At 33.8% G+C, this 21,681-nt stretch overlaps 1 protein-coding gene across 1 annotated transcript; it reads left to right on the top strand.

Moving 5' to 3' along the window:
- Window positions 1-530: 530 nt before the first annotated feature.
- Window positions 531-21,399, top strand: LOC110104401 (kinesin-like protein KIN-13A). The gene is made up of 12 exons (XM_020833484.2): window positions 531-1,165; window positions 1,676-1,900; window positions 6,496-6,675; window positions 8,638-8,742; window positions 15,700-15,777; window positions 15,926-16,007; window positions 16,957-17,119; window positions 18,089-18,418; window positions 18,588-18,806; window positions 18,889-19,411; window positions 19,520-19,585; window positions 20,948-21,399. Exons 1-12 carry the CDS (start codon window positions 968-970, stop codon window positions 21,131-21,133), a joined length of 2,355 nt encoding a protein of 784 aa, XP_020689143.1. The 5' UTR covers window positions 531-967; the 3' UTR covers window positions 21,134-21,399.
- The last annotated feature ends 282 nt before the right edge of the window (window positions 21,400-21,681 follow it).

The raw sequence follows: 21,681 nt of genomic DNA, 5'->3' as shown, positions 1-21,681 counted from the left end.
TTTTTTTTTTTCAAATGGCCATATTTGATTTTAAAGAATTTTTTAATAGACTCAAAAGTGATTGAGTAGAATATTTATTTTCAATTTTGAGTTCAAGTTTGACTAACTCTCCTCTTTGACCCCTTGTAGTTCGATCCTTTGCCTTTAACTTACAATAGCAGAACAATTTCAATCAGGTTGAAGCCTTACTTTTTCTTCTTACTGAATTTTTCATATAAAAAACATTTTTGCTATCAACTTATTTCATATACGATACTTTCATAAAACCCTAAAATATTAAAATTATATATATATATAAATTATAATATATAAATTATATTAAGATGATTTTAAAAATCATTATATATATTGTAAAAGTAATATTTTATATAAAGAGTTATATTATATTAATATCAAAATAAATATAATAAAATACTAAATTCATTTTAATTTAAATTATATTAAAATATTTTACATAGTTTTTATTCTTTTGAAGAATGTTGGAAAGAGGCATTTAACAAGTTCTTAACAGTAAATTACCAACAACTCATGAGGGCTATGAAACCATCAGAAAAAAAACATGGATGCGTATGCTTGCAGATTGGCCAATGGACACCACTATATATACGACTCTAATCGACGCAGCGTATTCCTTCCCAGCATTCGCATTAAAAGGATCACGGAAGATGGATTACATCAAGAAGTAATTCCGATATCTCCTCAAGTAGATTAGGGTTTCTTTCCCGATTCCATTTTCGTTCTCCTTTCATCAACTTGATCCAATTCTCGACCCTTAACTTCTCCTATGCGTTTCCCTTCTTCCTGAACCCGATCTAATGATCCCCCAGACGGGCGGTTTTCGTTCTCCTCCTCGTCATCGGGAGTAGTTCGGGCTCAAAAAATCGCCGGCGAAGTCGAGATTGGGTTGTTTGCCGAGGGGCTGTAAGCTGCAGGAAAATTGGCGCCGCTGCGGAGATCACAGCGCCACATGGGTGGTGGCCAGATACAGCAGGGCAAAGCCTCGGCGGCGGCGACTGCAGTGTATGACCACCATCATGGCGCAGTTCCCGGTGGGGACGCAGGCGACGCGATAATGGCGCGGTGGCTACAGTCGGCCGGGCTGCAGCACCTCGCTTCGCCGCTAGCGTCTGCTGACCAGAGATTGCTGCCGAATCTTCTCATGCAGGTATGAAAACTACTTTCTTTGGGTTGGCGTGGGGTTAGAGAAGATAATGGCGTTTGGATCTTGGAACATGTGTTGGCGGTTTTGTAGATCGAGGATAGCGATTGGCTTTCTATGGTAATCGTTCATGGATCTGGGATTGTAATGTCTGCATTTGTCTTATATCTTTGTGTTCTGGCACATGCATGATTATGTGAAATGGGAATGAACTGGATTTAGCCATGCCGGTTTCTTAACTGAGATTTATAGTGTTGATGTCTCTGGGTTTGTCTTTAATCAAAAGCCTCTCGAAAAGTTCCTACATTTGGGAATTCAATCATTTCTAGTATATGACCCATACCAGACTAAGCCCCGTAGGTCAATTTTATAGTTCCTGCGTCCTTTATTTATTCGAGTACTTAAGTTTTATTTGTTGGACTGAAGTTTGCTTACTATTGCCACTTCTAATGGTTCGTTCTGGATTAAGATTTTATGTTTTGTGCGACGTTCTAATATCCTTTACATTATTGATAGGGCTATGGACCTCAATCTGCTGAGGAGAAGCAGAGGCTCTTGAAACTGTTAAGAAATTTGAATTTCAGTGGTGAATCTGGATCGGAACTTTATGCTCAAACGAATACGCATGGTTTTGGTACAACTGTTCCAACAGATGGCTTTTATTCACCTGAGCTCAGAGGTGAATTTGGAGCTGGTCTTTTAGATCTTCATTCCATGGATGATATGGAACTCCTTTCTGAGGTTAGATTGCTTTGCATAACACGGGGATGTATCTTTAATATACTTTTATTCTACAGTAAAATGAACTCATATGTTATGTCAGTTGGTGGTAAAATCAACCTTCATGTTGATGACAATTGAACTCTTTTTCGGAAGAATTGCAAAAGAAAATGTGGATAGTTTCAATTAAATTTGAATTTTGATATAGGTGTGCAATCTAGACATACATTAGATTGGAGTTGTTATGATGATTCTCTACATGACAAACTTATGATTACTAGTAAGTTTGCATGTGCATCAAGTGCACTTATTTGATTATTAAAATATATATGCTTATAAAAAAAGGGTATGTGCATAGAATGTATGTGAATTCTTATATTTTTTATACTGCTGTTGAACAAGCTAAGCCTGTATTTATAAATAATTATTGTTTGCTCATTGCTTGAAAAGACATGCAAATTTAAAAGAGAGCTTTTAAAAAATCAATATAAAACGTTTATATGGGATACTTTAACGTAAGATTAAGATATGTCTCATTCACGCATTTATTAAGAAATTTGAGAGGATTGAGATCTTTATTCAATGGACTTTCAAACTCTTTTATATGATAAATGTGAGTTGAAATAATGATGCTAAAGATTGATTGGTCAAGGTCTTTGGAGACTGTTGGTTGTTGGTGTACTCATAGTGTCAACTTTGGCTAGATAAGAAAATTACAGTTATTTTGTATCACAAAGAAGAGACAACTCGAGGTTTTTTTAGAAGAGCATTCTTTCTCATATCGTGAATTGGGGGTTTGTAATCTTATTGATCTTGTGGATTTCAACTCACCATAGACATTGAAGTGACAAAATGTCCAAGATATACATTAATTTATCATCATCTGAAATAGATTTATGTGTAGCAACTAACAACTCACAAATAGCTTTGAAATTATTTAAGTAGTTGGTTATGGAAAATTTATCTCTCTTGCACATAAGTAATTTGACTTTGAGTTGTTGCTCCACTTCCCCCAAAAAATCATTCCTGAACATGTTCATATGGCATGGGTTGAAGGGAGATGGTGTTGGAGGACTCAGTTCCATAAGGAAAACCCAATTTCTTCGAATGTTCATTAGGTCTTAAATTGTCCTTTTTGAACAAGGTAGTTCGACTTGTCCAACTTGAGACTCACTTCCACACCACAGGCAAGTGAAGTAATATCGAGTAGCAAGTAGCTTCAAAGGAAGGATAAGGCTCCCCTACGTTTAGGCTAGCGCATGTAGGCATAAAGCATTGATGCTAGGGTGAGTTGTTTTTGTCAGCCAAAGATAAGAATTCATTTTGCTACTCTAATGGAGCGGAGAACTACCTTCGTAGAAGCAACTAAGCAGTCTTGAAATAGATCTGGTTCACAACTTCGAATGGGCCAAGCAAGAAGTATCATTGATAAGAGGGGATACTGGTGTAAGGCAAGGTCTTTCTTTCCCTATTCTTCCAATAAGGAAAGGAAGGGATGATGACGGATACCAAGCTAAACAAATTGCATATCCCTTGTTGAGAGGCATTAAGATAGGATGTCGATGAAGACTTACAATAGTTTCTAGGACAAAGAAGGCTAACAAGGTTCACTTAGCACAGCCGTAAGGTATCTATGAACTACCAAATGAAAGGAGTCAACTTAAACTAAGGGATAACCATTCACTCTGTTTGTGTCCTACGACTCTTCCTACATGAATTGACTATACCAGCCACTCTATTTGAAAGGAGACGACACTGAGGAACAAGTACTCGATCAAAGCGATAGGAACTAGACAATGCAAACCTGAATTCAATCCTCCCCGACGAGAGGAATTAAACAATAACTGAAAAGGTTATGCTTGGACGTCTAGTTAGCTAGTCCCTTCACTGTACATAAAAGTACATCCATAGAAACAAAACAAGGGTGCAGCTTTGTACAAGTTTGGAACTCATTCTGTTGGACTCACTACACCACAAAAGGGAAATAGGTACCCACCAAACACACTCAAACCATACCCATTTCTTTCCAATTCAATATGCCACCCTTTCTTATGGGGAATATTATGAAATCTGGACAAGATTGGTATGTGCTATACCAAAACACAGATGGGTGCAAATTCATCTGATCAACTCTCCTAGGCCTAGGCCTAGTCTTTACGTACACACACCCAAGGCATTATACACAACAACCTAATTCTTCTTGAACCTATTGCCTTCATTTTTATTGTCTCATAAAAATAAATGAAGAAGTGTAGATTGAGAGTCACTTTCTCTTTCTCTTCTTTTTCAGATGGTCGAGTCAATAAGGTATGCTTACTAGATAGTATGCATTTGCATCAATTGCTATTTAGAAATGCTTATAAAAAATTGCTATGTGCATAAAAAATGTGAAGAGTTTCAATGAAATTTGATGTAGGTGTGCAATCTAGAAATGCATTAGGTTGGAATTATTATGGTGATTCTCCACTTTGCAAACTTATGATTGCTCGTAAGTATGCACGGGCATCTAGTGCACTTATTTGATTATTAAAATATAAATGTTTATAAAAAAATCATAGTTATTGGACTCGAACCTTACCCAAAAACCCATTTTGACACTTCTAGGTATTAAGATTAGTCATTTACTTGTTTACATGAATAAGACACGTCATGTTAATGATTGAACATCTATAATCATCATGTGAATGCAGTATGTGCAAAGGAACTTATGATTATTAAGCTAGTTGGCTATGTGTTAAGATTAGTTCATACTTGCTTACGTGAATAAAACACATCATTTGAATCATTGCACGACAAGTCGACAATCATCATTATGTGAATGCAAGATGTGTCATTAATTTCATTTCACATGGAAAATAGAGCAACTTGAAATTAACAACATAACATTGGTATTTTGAATCAATATTCATTTTTATTTTCAAATTTAAAAAGGAAAGTTATTGAAAGTTATGACTACTTTTACATTGATGAGTGCGTTGATTCGCATGTGATCTTTATGGTTTTGAAGCCACGGAGGGGGGTGGGCTTTTCTTGGTATGTTACTTGTCAAAATTGTGGCATATTAAGTTTTTGAAAAGAGTAACCAAGGAGCAATTCATTACTAATCTTAGCTTTGATTTATGAAAATGAAAGTATATATTCTTAATCCATATGTTTAAACATGGTATAAAATGGTCAACTGGAACGGGAAGGTGATGAGGGTCGATTTTGGGAGGAGAATTTTGTGATGGATGTATTTGATGCTCATTTTCTTGCAAGCAAGTTATACCAATAAGAAATACAAATACGTATTCTAAAATTAATTTGAAATATGATCTTGAGAATATTAATAAAATTAATTGATTAGAATATGTTTTCAGTAACTGTTTTTGTACAAAATCGTGCTTAAGCTGGAATAATTAATATTAGTCTACACTCATAATAAACAAATTTCATTGATATTTGATGTAACTATTATTATTCTAGCTAAAAATATGAGATTTATATAATAAACTTGTTAGAGTAATAAAATAATCTTGCATAAAAAGTTCATATGATATAAGTTTATGTAAAATAAAAAAATTTATTTCTTATTATTTAGTAGTTATATAAATTTTAATTACAGTTATTAAATTTCATAATAAAAGTAATGACATTATGTTTTATTCTTTTTTTTTTGACAATAGTTCATTCCAGTATATTTTTTCCCATTATTTAGTAGTTTTTTTAGTATAGAATGTAAGCATTATTATTTTAGTTAGGTAAAAAATTTAAAAATGCTTGTTAGATTGTGTAAGTTAGCCAAAATGCTTATTATCCAAATTAAACTATTATTAGTTCATAGCTCCATAAAAATAGATTATTATGTTTGTATGTTTAAGCCAACCTCCCAAATGGACTTTTGTCTGCAAAAAAGAACACAAATAACAAATGTTTTAATGTTTTCTTTGAAAAGGAAAACAACATAGAAACAATAGGCCTATTTGAAATAACTTTATTTTTCCTTAAACATGTTTGTTTAAGTTTAGTTTATTTTTTTCACTGTTTTGATTTTTTTTTAATTTTAAAAATAAATCAATTTGTTTTAAAAAACACTCAAAAATCTCAAAGCTATTTTGAGTATTTTTAAAAACAGCCGTCACAATTGATCACAACCACTAGTACGGCTATCATCATCTCAATAGTCAATGTCACTGCCGTGCTGATGACTCATAAAATAATTTATTTGATTGTTAATAAAAATAAAAACCACATATGTTTAAGTTACTAAATATATTTTTATTTCATAACAAAACAAATAAAGAAAAAGAAAATCGAGAAAAATAAAAGTGATCCAAAACTTCTAAACAAAAGGAAATCAAATCAAAACCCAAGAGTGATTTTGAAATGGACGTTTAGGGATAAAAACTTTTCATTGTACAGTTTGGCAAATTAACTTAATTATATTTTATATTGCGTCTTCCATTTTCTTTCCTCTGTACCTGGGATTGAGGTCTTCTGTGGCTCGCATTCTATAGTCAATGTACAATTAGAAGCCTATGAATTGCCACTTCTTGCATTTGTGCTGATGGAGATATTTGGTGATTTTTTATTATTTTTTAGTGATCAATTAATTTCTTTATTTATTGCTTTTGCAGCATGTAATGTCAGAAGAACCATTTGAGACATCACCATTCATACCTGCTCAGGGATTTGATGATGACTTCGAAGCAATATCAATTAAGCAACAAGGTCCATCTGAAGGCAATATTAAAGCATCATCTAATGATGAAGAAACTAGTGCTAGGGAGAACAATGTTGCCAAGATCAAAGTAGTGGTGAGTTGAGTTTTTGGATGCTTTAACCTTAGTTCTTTTTGGCTGTCTTGGTGGAGGTTTATATCTTGGGAGTATGCTCATTTTTTTGTTGGAATTACTGGCTTTGTGCTGGCCGAATTGAAGTGCAAAAATATGAAGAAGGTGTGATAATTTTGTTAGGAATCTTTGAGTTAAAGCTAAAGCAGCATGCCTTAGCTCTCTTCATCCCCTTTTTTTTCACAGTCTTTGGTGATTCTCTGACTTTCCATCTAGTTGCAAAGTGCCTGCTATATTCATATTCAAATATTAAGTCCATGAAAGTTTTAGAATTCCATGTTCTGATTGCTTGCTAAGCAAATGCAGAATCTCAGCACAATTGTACATTTTTTTATAATATTTTTAATGCTAAACTGCAAGCTTGAATAGAAAGTTTGATGCATGATGACTAAGGATCTAAAATTCACTAATATAAATCTTGGATGGCATGTGCAAAAAATATATAAAGATCAATATTTATAGGTTCTCAACTTCTAACTATGTTACACTTGTTCTTATTGTTGCACCCTATTTTGCACATGCTCAAACTAATATACTATGTTTTAATACATTATATTCATTAAGCTGCTCTCATCTTGCACTTCTCTCTTTAGCCTTTTTAGTTTTTCCAAACTTCCTTCTTTTCATCTCATTCTACCACACTCAGTTTGTTGTCAATGACTACATTCATTTGCATATTAGGTGTTCTTCAAAATGAATATTTAAGTTTCAATGGTATTTTCTTATCATAGTATTCCGAAGGCATTTATATTTTGTTGTTGTGTTCTCATTTGTATTCTCATTATGTTGTATAATGGATCCAAGGTTTGTATGTGTGATATCTTCACATCACTTGATCGTTCAGCGCTTTGACTAACAGCTATCAGCTTCATATCCCTTAAAATTAGACATATTGAAGATGATTTTCTTATGGAATGAATCCAAGTTGGCTTTTGTTCTACTAAATCTAAGCCCTTCATGCATTAAGGGTAGTAAAATTAGAATAAATAATTCTAATCATGTGGAACAAGGTGTTCAAGGAGCATGATCAACCAGTTTAAATTATTTCCCGTTGAACCATTGAATGATTTATGAGAAACAGCGATTAGGGAGGAGACATGATGGAAACATGTAGTGCACTGATTTATGAGAAAGAGCAATTGCGGAATGATCAAGATAGAGAGAATTAATGTTTGATGCATTTTAAGACTTGTGGCTTTCGATGTTTGTTTCATTTTAAAGCTTATGTGGCTCTCTTTTTCTATCCCTTTTTTAAATCCTTTCTGCCGCGACCAATGTACATGTTTGCCACATATCCCTCCCTCAGGCCAAGCCCATCATAGCCACTAATTTCATGTAAAAGATTTTGTGTACAAATGATAATGACAAAAATGGTCATGATAAAATAGACAAGGGCAATGTTGTTCTATTGGAGCCTAATTTTATTTTAAAATGGTACAGTATAAAACACATAAAAGGTCCTATTTGGAGTATTCTTAAAGTGTAAGGTTCATTTATGACCAACATGTTAAAAGAAGAGTTGACCGGTTGGCCGGCCCTTTTTCCATATTTCAATACAGAAGATCCATCGTTGTAATTTACCCCTAATATGTAGAATGTCTTTATAATTTTTGGGAGCAAATATGCACGCATATATCTGATTGGTAATAAAATTCTATTATCACCTCAATTGAAATTGGATTGTATTGGATGAGAATGTGTAGTAGTTAATCATTGGACCATGTGAGTCCTTATAGCCAACTTGGGGCTCTTTTGATGTGGCTAGCAAATCATAGAAATAGAAGGGTTTTATCCCCAAATCAGTTGATGGTTTCTCTCAGGAACCGTATCTCTTATTTCTTATTATTTATTTTGTGTGAATTTGGAGAGTTATAAGCTGTGCGTTGAACTGAGATTTTTTACTGTTCCTTGACTATACTTTTTCAGGTTCGTAAAAGACCTCTTAACAAGAAGGAGATTTCTAGAAAGGAAGAAGATATTGTAACAGTACATGAAAATGCATATTTAACTGTTCATGAGCCTAAGTTAAAGGTTTGGTTGCACTTCTCTCTATTGTATTTTCTCACATTTGCGGTGTTTTATCATCTACCCAAAAGTTGGGATAAGGCTAATAATGATGATGATAAATTTTTGTGGTGTTTATGTTTTGTCTCAAAATTTTCACTATTTTAAAGTTTTGTACATGATACATAACGTGTTACCTATATAATGTTTGTAAAGAAGTTACAAAAAAATTAATGGATAGTAAGTCTATTACACTCCTACATGATCATCTTGGTAAAAGATGATGGAAGATTACAAAAGGAATCACCAACCCAATGAAAATTACCAAAGGTAGCTAAGGAGGCACAACAATCCGCCACCTTATTACAATGAGAAGGAACACAGAGAAAGATGACTTGATGAAAATCAGTGAGAAAAGACAAATCCACCTTCATACAATGCAATTCCATCTTCTTATCTCCCTTCACAAATTTCTGACAAAAATTCATTCATCACATTCCAATTATCACCCTCAATGATGATACCTTGCATATCATACATCCGATCTTGAACCATATACGAAATTGCACAAATAGAAATCAATTCCACTTGAGCACTATCCCAATGATATTACTTCCTTCCAAAAGCCCCTAAGAATCTTCCTTTATAATCTATTGCAATACCTCCAATGCCTGCCAAATTCGATGAAATTAGAGCACCATCCACATTGATCTTAATCCAAGGAGGAGGGGGCTGCCAAAAATTAACATTCAGCTGTGACAGCTGGTTGGCATCCTAGTAGACCTTAATTGGATTAAAATGAGACTTAAAGTATAATTCAGCACCTGCACAGCTGCTAACGAAGGCGTGAAACCCGAAGAACCATGCGTAAACACAGTATGGGCTTGTGCATAGAAGATTGTGGCTGCATATGTAAGGTCATTGTAGATCAAAATTAGCATAGAGCATATTATCAGCATCAGACATGGCTTGGTATGTTGTCGTTAAATAATAAGTTCTCATGAAGGGTTTGTAGGTTATTTAACACATTCCTAATTGGTTTTAGAGGCCTTGAACCTAATGGTAGGCTTATGGCGGAAAATCCCGCAATTACTATTTGGTTGTAATAAAAGTTATGGTTTTATGTTGGCATTATTGAAGCATGAAAGTCTTAAAGGCCTAGGGGCTGTTTGGTTTGAAGTAAAATAGGTACAAAGTATTCCAAATACATGGATTTTGAAATTATTGGTTTTTGGTTTGAAGTAAAAGACATACTGAGTAAAGTTTTTCTCTATTTGGAATGAACCCTCTAGTGCAATTATTGTGTATTTGAAAATCGTTAGGTTTGGGCGATTTTCTAACACGCCATAAATTTTTTGTCATTGTTGTCGGCGGCCTCCACCAATTGCCGTCGCCAACTCCTACTTACCACTGGCCATTATCCATCATCATTATTGGACTTCACATTGCATTCATTTTACTTCGAGCAAAAAAAAAAAAACTTGCATTTATTTTACATTCATCCAAACAACTCCAAACATTTTAAATATATTACATTCCTTTTACATTATATTTCATTTTTATTTTGCATTCTTTTTTCAGCCAACCAAATTGAGCATCGCTTCAATAGCACATTTATCAACATTGCTCCAATAACTCGCCAACAACAGCATGCAAAGCTGTAAAACAGCAATCACACTTGTGATAATGCTCTAATTGAAGTATCTACTAATATTTATTTGTTGGGGTATTTGTTAATAGGGAGATTAATGTTTAGGATTAAGTGAGACTTGCTAATAAGGAGATTAATGTTTACGATTAATTGAGACCAAATCTCTATTATTCATATTTCTATGTTGGTCTATATTAACCTTTTAAGATAATCCAGATTCTAATATCGGAGAATGAAATTGAAGTTCATCTATTTGATTTAGTCAGTAGGTTTTTTGTTTGAAGATGATGCCGGAAACAATTAACACTAATTATTCTGGTAAAATGATGAGCCTTCATTGCTAATTTGAGCTTAACTAAAGAAATAAGCATAATCCTTATGTATTATTTGGGTCAGCTAAACCATATCATCATCAGTAATTTCATGGTGAAAATTTAAGAACAAAGTATTTGGATATCGCCTGTAGAATACAAGTGCAAGTAGAATAAAGTATTTGGATATCGCCAGTAGAATACAAGTGCAAGGCTTGACTATTGCCAGACTTAGATCACAAGCAATTCTTCTTACTGTTTTTCAGCAGTTGCTCATAATTCTTGGAATGTGGTAATTTGAATTGACTTTGCACAACAGATTTAAATTATTTAAAGAGGTACGACCCAGCCCAGGAGGATGCTCTAGACAGCTGTACTTCCATGGACACTTGAGATTTCTAAGTGTCATGCCTTTCTTGTTATCCTCAAGCTTAATAAATAGCAGAACCATACACTTTGCACTTCACTTTTAATTACCTGACATTTTTTTTGATTGATTGTTTTTTATTTTTTAAAGATGATTGGCTAACTAAATCTTGCAGTCTATACATGTTTTGAAGTTTAGGTCTATTTTGTTTCTAAGTTTGCAAGAATTTTCCTTCTTGCTTATTTTCCCTGGTTAGTCAAATTGCTTATATTTTCAATTGAATTTATTATTTATTGATTTGATTCCGAGATAACACTAAATAAATATGAGCACTCTCATCTTATTAGATTTTAGCAACATCATTTCTATTAGCACTTGAAGGTGGGATTTATCCTCCAGTAACACTCGTGGCAAGGCACTTAGCATGCCTTTTTTGGTCAACGTTTGCACTAGTGATTTATAGAGGAATTAAGCTAATTTGTATTACATTAAAATTATGGGAGAGAGTAATTGAGCATAGTTTACGATGTGATACTATTGTTTCTCAAAATCAATTTGGATTCATGCCTGGTAGATCTACTATAGAAGTTATACATTTGTTGAAAGGTTTGATGGAGAAGTATAAAGAGAGTAAGGAGGTTCTATATATGATATTTATTGATTTAGAGAAAACATGTGATAATGTTATAAGAGAAGTGCTCTGGAGAGTTTTGGAAAAAAAAAGAGTTAATAATGCTTATATTCAAGTCATTAAGGATATGTATATAGGAGCTTATATTTGTGTCTAAACACAGGGTGTTTTGATAAAGTATTTACCTATTTTAGTTAAGATTACATGAAGGAACAGCTTTAAGCCTATATCTTTTTGTTTTATTCATGGATGTTTTTACTAGATTTTTACAGGAGGGCGTACCTTGGTGTATGCTTTTTATTGATTATATTCTTCTTGATGATAAGACTAAAGAGGGAGTTGATGAAAAACTTGAATTATGGAAGCCAACCTTAGAGTCTAAAGGTTTTCGTTTGAGTAGATCTAAAATCGAATGCGGGGAGTGTAATTTTAACAGTAATAGATCTAGTGGTGGGATGACATTGGGTGATGAAGACATTAAAAAGAGTGCACGTTTTATATATCCCGGGTCTGTTGTTCAAAGCAAAGTTGAAATGAATGGGGATATTATTAGTATAATTCAAGTTGGATGTTTGAAGTGGAGGGGAATGCATCAAGATTGTTGATAGAAAAGTACCTCTCAAACTTGAAAGAAAATTTTATAAGATGGTGGTGAGACTTGCAATGTTTTATGGCATAGATTATTAGGCATTAAAATAGAAGCATAAAATTAAGTATTGCAAAGATGAGCATGTTGAGGTGGATGAGTGGCTTACATTTTGAGATATAATATAAAATGATTATATACATGAAAATGTTGGAGTAGCTCCAATGACAAATAAGATTAGAGAGAGTCTGCTCAGTAGGTTTGGTCATATAAAGCATTAGACTTTTGTTGACCCTCTTTGGAGAGTATATATTTTTAGATCTGGACTATTTTAAAAAAAGGTGAGATAGACCTAAAAAGACGTTGGCTAGTGTTAAAAATGGTATTTTTATTTAAATGAGAATTTGACTCATAATAAGACACTATGGAGAAAAAAAGATTCTTGAAGCTGACCCCACGTAGTAGTATAAAGGCTTGTTATTGTTTTTGCTAGCACTAGTGATCGTGTCAAATGTCAATAGTTTGGTTTCATACAAGATCATAGTTGATCCTCCTCTGATCTAACAATATTATGCTCAGAACTTGAATCGACTATATATTATCCAATGCTGATTTGGATCTGAATCTTTAACCTGATATCTAATTCTGCTTAAACAGGACCTCTTATTTGAGGGTTGTACTAAGCTGTGAAATTTGTTGGTAACAATGCGTATAATGCTAGTGCTCAAATTTTTTTAAAATATCAGTTTTCTTAATCATTATGCTGATTAGGGAAGAACTGTGAATTTTGAGGGGGTATTATTAAGAAAGTTTGATAGTTCATTCATCAATAAATTAAATATTTTGGCTTATATAATGTTAATGGTTTCCCTGTCTTCCAACCTCCTACATAACTGCTTTACTCACAATAGTTCTAATTCCCGTCAAATCAATGCATCAATGGGATGAAATGGGTAGGGGTGCATTTGGAGCGGCAATTAATGGGCAAGTAGTGCAATGCAATTCATGGAAAAAGTAATGGCATGTGCCACACCCACATAGTGGTATGATTGCGACCCCTGTGTGAAGCGGTGGTAGATGAGATTCTTATTGTCACACCTACTTACCCTAAATTTTGATTTTTTTGATTGCCAGTCTCTAGTTCTCAAGGCTAATCAAACTCAATTTTTGCATATTTCTGTTAAATGATATTTGATGAATCATTAAAGAACATCTCTTTATCATCCCCCATGATTAGTTGTCAAGCTGTTTCTATCCTCATTATCTTAATTCACAATTTTTTTGGTGGCTCAACCCCCTATGGCCTACCTAGAAAGGAAGGATCATCACTGGGGTTTTCTTTGTTGTCACAATAAAGCATGCCTTGAATCTCAAAAGGTATAGCTAGAAGGATCATGTATTTCCTTAACCATGATTTTCTTATTGCAAACTTTTTCCAACATTTTTTAATAGAAAAATATCATATTAGACATTTTTATAATATTCTACATTGTAAATGAATACCGTATTTTTCAAAAGTAATGCTTTGTGATGGATATGTTTTGATTTAATTGGTAGCAAGTAGTGCAGCGGTACTTATGAATGTCATGTTATGGTGAAAGACTCAAAATAATTGTAAAACATAGTTCATAAAGAATAAAATTCTCATGATAGCCAACTATCATTGAATATGTTTGCTTGGTCAACTAGTTGATTGAAGAGAAGAGAGGTGGGAAAGTTATAGTAGTTGTTTGTCAGTGAGTCTGGGGAGAGCGTGGAAAGACAAAAATGAGAGCCTAGGAGGTTGAAGGTTAATTGAAATCGTTGTGGCTGTTTTTAATGTTAAAGGCTTGGTGCAGAATTGAAATTCTCACTATATATATATATATATATATATATATGTAGTTGAATCTCAAGTTGGACATAATTATAATTACTCCAACCTGGACCTGTAGAGAACATTCAGTTTCAAATATTAGGATGGTCATATTTTTTTATATGCATAAGCTGGATGTCAACATGATGCACAATGGTTCACTCCCTAGCAAAGGCTTAGATTTCTTTTGGGACGGCTTTTTTACTGTTTCTTGAAGAAGATTTTTAATACAAACTTTAAGAAACATTAAGAAAGTCTTTCCAAATGAAACTTTAGTCTTCTATAAAGTTCTCCACACATATAAATAAGCTGAGAATATTTCACAAGATATATATCAATGACTTGGATGACAGGCACTGAGCAAGGTTTTTCTTTCCGTTCAGTTAGCTGATGGGAGTGTGAGGAAGAGGGCTCGCTCTCTTCTATTTGGGATGTGAGTTTTTTTCACAATTATAATGGTCGTACATGGGTGGCCTTAATAGTGGTCCTGTTTGATTAAAATTGATGGATGTTTTATTGTGGCTTTTCCAACAATTGTCCCAGTCAAACCAGCTCCACCTCCACCTTAACCCTCAGTCCATAAATTGAGATGTTCACTTGTTGCTGCACATAAATACATCAAATCAATTTAATCTTCAATATATTTTTTCTACTTGCATAAAATAATCCTTCGTCTTTTAAGAGTCTCTTTGGGCAGCTTTTTCATAACTTTTCTTTCTAGAAAGCTGCGACAATTATATTTGGATATAATTTCCTTGTTCTTTATTAGAAAAATCTATGATAGAAGTAATTTTTTATAATTAAATCTACTAGAGTGTGGTAGTTGAAAAAAAAACTATCTGATTTTTTAAGCAACAACAATAACAACATCAAGTCTTTATCCCACTATGTGGGATTGTTTAAAAGAAAAGAAAATTAAAGTGCCCATCAAAATTTTGGAAAAAAATTGTTTTCCTGATGACAATTCTGCTACTGTTATAAACAATTGCAGCCACCCCAAGTAAACCCTAAGGCTTTGTTTGGTTATTTCTTACTTTTGTAAAAGTCAATTTTAAGAAACATTGATTCAAAAAATGGAGTTTTTTAACGGAGAAGTATATATATATATATAAAGCTTTCTCAAAATAGCAGGAAAATGAAGAAAAAGGAGTTATTGGGAACGTGATTTGACGAACCAAACAGTAAAGAAGAAATAAATTTGTCGTTTTAAAACAGAATAAGCACCAAAAACTCCCAATCAAACGAAGCCTAAATCTGCTTATGAAAAGCTCCATTCTAGCTTTGCACGTGCATCATGTTTTATAATATTCGCAGGTTATATATCACTCTCTCATTTCCCCCTTTCCATTTTGTTTATCATGTATAATATATTTTAGAAAAACAACCCTGAAAATCCTCATTTTTCTAAAGAAGTGTATGTCTACTTTGCCATAGATGTGAAACAAATTTTGCTCATTTGATTTGAAAATTAAAGGAATTCATTTCTATATGAATCATGTATTCGTAAGCCATGCTCAGCTTTTATTCTTCTAAAATCAGTTTTTTGAAATATTTAAGCTGTCCTGTTGTCATTTGTATGATAGGTGGACTTGACGGCATATGTTGAAAAACATGAATTTTGCTTTGATGCTGTTATTGATGAACATGTCACTAATGATGAGGTAATATTCCTTGCTCAGCTGTGACATTTCTGATCTATTATTTGCTTGGTTTTTGTTCTTTGTATTTTTTTCCGTTCTTGCTTGTTCAAATTCAATTTTCATATTGTTTTGCATTTTTCTAACATTGCCTGTTGACTTAAACATGCAGGTGTATCGCGTAACTGTTGAACCCATAATACCAACTATCTTTAAGCATACAAAAGCCACTTGCTTTGCATATGGTCAAACAGGTGGGCCAAGAAATTAGATATCCGTTCATTTTCTTTACCGAGGCATTATTTTTTCCAATCTTAAAATATCACAATATATCTGAAGCATAGTGCAATTGTACAGCCAATTATACCTCTATTTTCCTCTGCAATATCTGTTTTATGTTTTGAATATTATCATTGTACTGGGTTTATTGATATTTTTTAGTTTGCAATTTTAAACCCAGTTATACCGTTCATTTTTCTTCAATATCTCTGCTTTTTTTAGAATATTATCAACTTTAATGGTTTCTTGATATTCATTATTAGTGCCAAAAATTTGTTTTTGCTTCACATATTTCAGAAAATGTATTATTAAATTCGTTCAATTGATGCTTATTACCTGAAAGCAAATGCGGAATTGTACCGAAATGTTTATGCGGCCATTTCTATGATCTTTTCTGAAGCTTAAAATAACTGAAAATGTAATAATAACGAATTTCATGAGGGAGGGAGAGGGTCTTAAAAGTCTTGGTTACAGATGCTACCTACTTTAACTGGAAAAGTTGAACCTCGGTGTTAATTGTCAATTGTTATTTCCAGAATGATAAACAATAACATCAATCCCTTATCCCACTACATGTGGTGGAGAATGATGATAAACGTTTGAACTAAATCTATTTTTGTTCTTGATGGTTGTGGAACTTGTCCTTGAGTATGTGCCTGGATAGCGTAACTTAGAGATCTATTGATCTGGGAGTAGTCAAGCATGAAGCATGTATACGTTTTTTTTTTTTTGGCACTGAATCCTACTTCTATTGCAAAGATAAAACCTTTTTAATCTCTAACGCTACACATTCATATATTATTAGAGCATGTAATTATTCTTTATGTAAATTAATTGTTGCACCCATCATCAATTCTTTGGATATTGTGATTCTTAAAATCTGCGTTACTTCAAGATGTACCTTTTTTTGTTGGATGGTTACAGGAAGTGGTAAGACATATACAATGAAACCATTACCTCTCCGTGCTGCTGAAGATATTGTTCGGCTGTTGCGCCAGCCAAACTATGTTAACCAGAGGTTTAAACTGTGGCTTAGCTATTTTGAGATCTATGGAGGGAAGCTTTTTGATCTTCTCAGCGATAGGAGGTAAATTCCTCCATACCATTGAAAGATTTTAAATTCTTGATTCAGTCTAGTATGATACTGAATCCATAAATTTAATGCTAATTATCCGTTGTACAAAAAAAGGAGCGTATGATCAATTATTTCTAAAGCTGTCCTAGATCAGCAGGAAGGCTAATAGAATGGAATGATTCCCATGGTATGAAGACTTCGGCTTGAGAAGAAAGGGCTGAAAGGTGCATTTAAAGGATTTGTATGTAATGTTCCCTAGAAAAGATTTATGAAATCCCAAATCTTCAATAACCTATCCAAAATTTCAAGCATGTTTTTCTTCTCTCTTGGAGCTCATATATATACAGCTATGCAGATTTAATAAAAACTCAAAATAGAGTGCTCTTCTTCTAGGTTAAAATAAATAATAGAGTTAGAAATTTCTGTTTCTGGTAATTTCATTGAAAATCTTTTTTTTTTTTTTTTTTTTTTTTTTTTTGTATCTTAGCGAACTTTACTAAAGAAATCTCAATTGAATACATTATCTAGTGGCACCTTTTGCAAGCTAGAGTGATTAGGGACTACATCGTGCCAGGTGATTTCACAAAGAAATTATATGATTTACATATTTGTGTGTTACCCAGAATGATTTTATAAAGAAAATCATATCCTTCATAGGCATGCCTACTCAGTCATTGTTCAATCTCATGCCAAGGCTTTTTTCTTTTATTTTTTTGGGGGGAGGGCATGCCTGTATTTTTAATAGTTTAGCATCATCATTTGGATGTTAGCTCGAAGGTTTAGAAAATATCCTTCATAGGCATACTTAGTCATTCATTGTTTTCTGATGAGCACCTTATTTTTGTGCAGGGCTCGCCTATATTTTGATCTGGTATTATCATACGGAAGTTAGCTTGATGGCTTAGCTTAATTTTCTTTGATGTATTTGTAATGTTTGGCCAATTTTAATCATCTTAAATTTCTTTGATCAATTTTTATCAGGAAACTCTGCATGAGGGAAGACGGCAGGCAACAAGTTTGCATAGTAGGATTACAAGAATTTGAGGTTTCAGATGTACGTATAGTTAATGAATTTATTGAAAAAGGAAATGCTGCACGAAGTACAGGCTCCACTGGAGCAAATGAAGAATCATCAAGGTCTCATGCTATTTTACAACTTGCCATTAAGAAGCATAAAGATATTATTGACACGAGAAGGCAAAATGATTCCAATGAAGCCAAGACTGGGAAGGTGATTGGGAAGATCTCTTTTATTGATCTTGCTGGAAGCGAGCGAGGTGCAGATACAACTGATAATGATCGTCAGACACGGTATTCTCTTGAAATCATACAAATTATCATCATTAATCATTCGAGTTCTCTATTATTAATACATTTTCTTAATGTGAATAACGTAGTTCCTTTTTTTGTGAGTTATTCTGTTTAGGAAATATTTTTATGATGTAATAGTTTATTTTTATGTTCATTTTTCCACTTTTAGGATTGAAGGAGCAGAAATAAACAAGAGCCTTTTGGCTTTAAAAGAATGTATCCGTGCGCTTGATAATGATCAAATCCACATCCCTTTTAGAGGAAGTAAACTTACAGAAGTCCTTCGTGACTCCTTTGTTGGAAATTCAAAGACGGTTATGATTTCCTGCATCTCTCCCAACGCTGGTTCCTGTGAGCATACCCTAAATACTCTCAGATATGCTGATAGGTACTTAAAAACTGCTACATCTTTTTTATATATGGTGATATGAGAAAGATATTATTTTACATTGTCATTTTGTGATTTTCAGGGTTAAAAGCCTCTCAAAGGGTGGAAACTCTAAAAAGGACCAAGCTTCTGTTCCATCAATACCATCCGCTAAGGAATCTTTGTCAACCTCATCCTTCGCCTTCGCAGATGAAACAGAACTTGTTGAAGCACCTAGAAGGAATGTAGAATCCTTTGCATATAATTCTACTACAGTTACTGACAGGAACACAGCTGGTTCAGTACCAAGCTACACATATAACGGTAGGGAAGACTGGACATCTGGTTTGCCATCGGAGAGGGAAAAGATAGAGGCTAAGGTAGCCTATGGTTCTTCCTCAAGTCATCAATTATATTCTTCAGTACAGAACTCTTTCAGTGGTCAGGATGAAGAAAAGGTAACAAAGGTCTCTCCGCCACGAAGAAAAGCCCCTAGAGAAGAAAAAATAGAAAAAAATATGGGTTGGTCTAGAAAAAATATTTCTGATGGGCAGACCAGAAGCAATAAGCAACAAAATGAACAGGAAGCTCCATTCAGCGATGGAGAAATTAGTGCATTGCTAGAGGTGCATACAATTATTCATCTTTTCCTTAGTCATCAGTTGATGATCGCATCACTTTCTGTTTGCAATTTCTTATATGGTCCTGATCTTTATTCTGAAAATTAAATGCAGGAGGAAGAGGCTTTAATAGCAGCTCATAGAAAAGAAATTGAAAATACGATGGAAATTGTTCGGGAGGTAAGTTCTGTTCCAACATATTCTTTACTGGTATTATCAAGTGCTGGAAAGCACGTGAAACTTTATTCAATTACAACAACAATGATAACGTCAAGCCTTTATCCCACTACACTGAGTCGGCTACAAGAAGCCTTTTTCTCAATTGTGTCATGTTAAGAGTCAATCTATCTTTTAAATCTAATAAAAAAAGACATTTCTAATATTTTTTAATCAATCCTTTTTAGATCTATTTCTATCTTTCTTAACATAGGATAAATATAATACATCTACTCTTTTAAGTCATCTGAAAGCTAATGTTTTATGTGACCGAATCATCTAAGGCAATTCTCTCTAATCTTATCTTACCACTGGAGCTACTCCAACCTTTTCACATATGTGCTATCTAAGGCAATTCTCTGTAGCTACTCCAACCTTTTCACATATATGCTCGTTTCGCATTGTCTCTAAGAGTAAAACCACTCATCCACCTGAACATCTTCTCCACACGACTACATTTAATTTTATGCTTATTTTTTAATGACCAATATTTTGCGCCATAAAGCATTGTAGGTCTCACCGCCATCTTATAGAATTTATTCAATTACAGAGCCAAAAACAACATAAAATGACAAGTTGACCCAATTGTGGAGAAATTACAGCCTAAATGCCTTTGATTTGAATCTAAAAATGATGCCCTCCTTTTAATAAAGAAAAAAATTGAGGCAGCCAAAAAAATTTAATAAAATTCATAAAACGCCCCCTGTAATGATATAGCCTGCAAATATTTGCTACCTTTTGGCGGCTCCAGAACCCTAGTACTCCCTGGCGGCTCCAGGAACCCTAGTACTCCCTGTCCCCCATTTAATCTCCATGATGACCATACCGCAATAATCAACCAATATATAATTCTGCATAGCATACTTCTTTGTAGAGCAAAAAGTAGGCTCCAAAATTTTAGCAATCATAGCTGGAGACTCAATGGGGCAAACGGGTGCTCATCTGATGATCAAGAATTGTGATCTGCATCCTTCTTATCAATTTCTTGTTTTGATTAAAGCTCTTCACCACCCTACTACTGCAATTTGATAGTTTTACTAGCTCACTAAGAACAAGAACGCTTTGAAAGTAAAGGTCCCACGCCTCAGCATTCCAGTAATACTAAGAATTCAAATTCTGAGAAAGCTTGATCTATTTAAACAGTTCTGGAGCATATTGTTACCCTAAACCCTAAACTTTATAAAGATCACCGGTCTATGAACGACAAAATATTATTAGGTGCGGAGACCGGACATCCATTTAAAATTTGACACGTTGAGTGCATTTTGGTTGTAATTTTTTGCACGCTTTAGTTGCGCGCTTTGAATGCTCTTTTGTTGTGCACAGGAGATGAATTTGTTGGAAGAGGTGGACCGACCGGGAAGCCAAATTGACAACTATGTTTCACAGCTCAGCTTCCTCCTCTCGCGCAAGGCTGCCGGATTGGTCAGCCTGCAAGCTCGCCTCGCCAGATTCCAGCACCGCCTGAAAGAGCACGAGATACTCAGTCGCAAGAAAGGTTCGAGACAATGATCCCTGTGAGCTCTCTCTATTGTATCTTCTAAGAAACATCCTTCCTTCTCTCTTTACTTCTGTTGTATCCTCTTTTCCTGATTGTGTCATTGCCAAAGATTTCTCATTCTTGAAATTGTACAATTTTGGCAATGCTGTGTGATTGATTTACCAGTCTATTTGATCTGTGGCCCTCTTTTAGCTTTTGGTGTGTTGGGGAGTGAAGGCTTGGTCTTTCAGAATGAAAGAAGAAGAATGTATGGGTGATAGAGATGATATTTTGTGTTTATTTGATTCTCTTTTGTTTTGTTTTTTTTTTTCATGAATTGGTAGAAGGTAATACAACTTAATTTACAAATAATTAAGGGCTTCTAAATTTAGTAACATTTGTTATTATATGGTGCAAATTCATATTAATTTAATTTTGGGGTAATTAAACTGTCATTAGTGTTCAATAAATTTTATGTTAATTTCAATTTATCCATTTTTCTCATCCTCACAAAATCTTGGCGTTCCGATGAGCTGGATAGGAGTAGATGTATTAGAATAGGCTTATATATTTTTTTTTT

Source organism: Dendrobium catenatum, unplaced genomic scaffold (genome assembly GCF_001605985.2).
Source record: "Dendrobium catenatum unplaced genomic scaffold, ASM160598v2 fragScaff_scaffold_104, whole genome shotgun sequence".
NCBI classification, from domain to species: domain Eukaryota; kingdom Viridiplantae; phylum Streptophyta; class Magnoliopsida; order Asparagales; family Orchidaceae; genus Dendrobium; species Dendrobium catenatum.
This window is presented reverse-complemented; position numbering and strand designations above follow the sequence as displayed.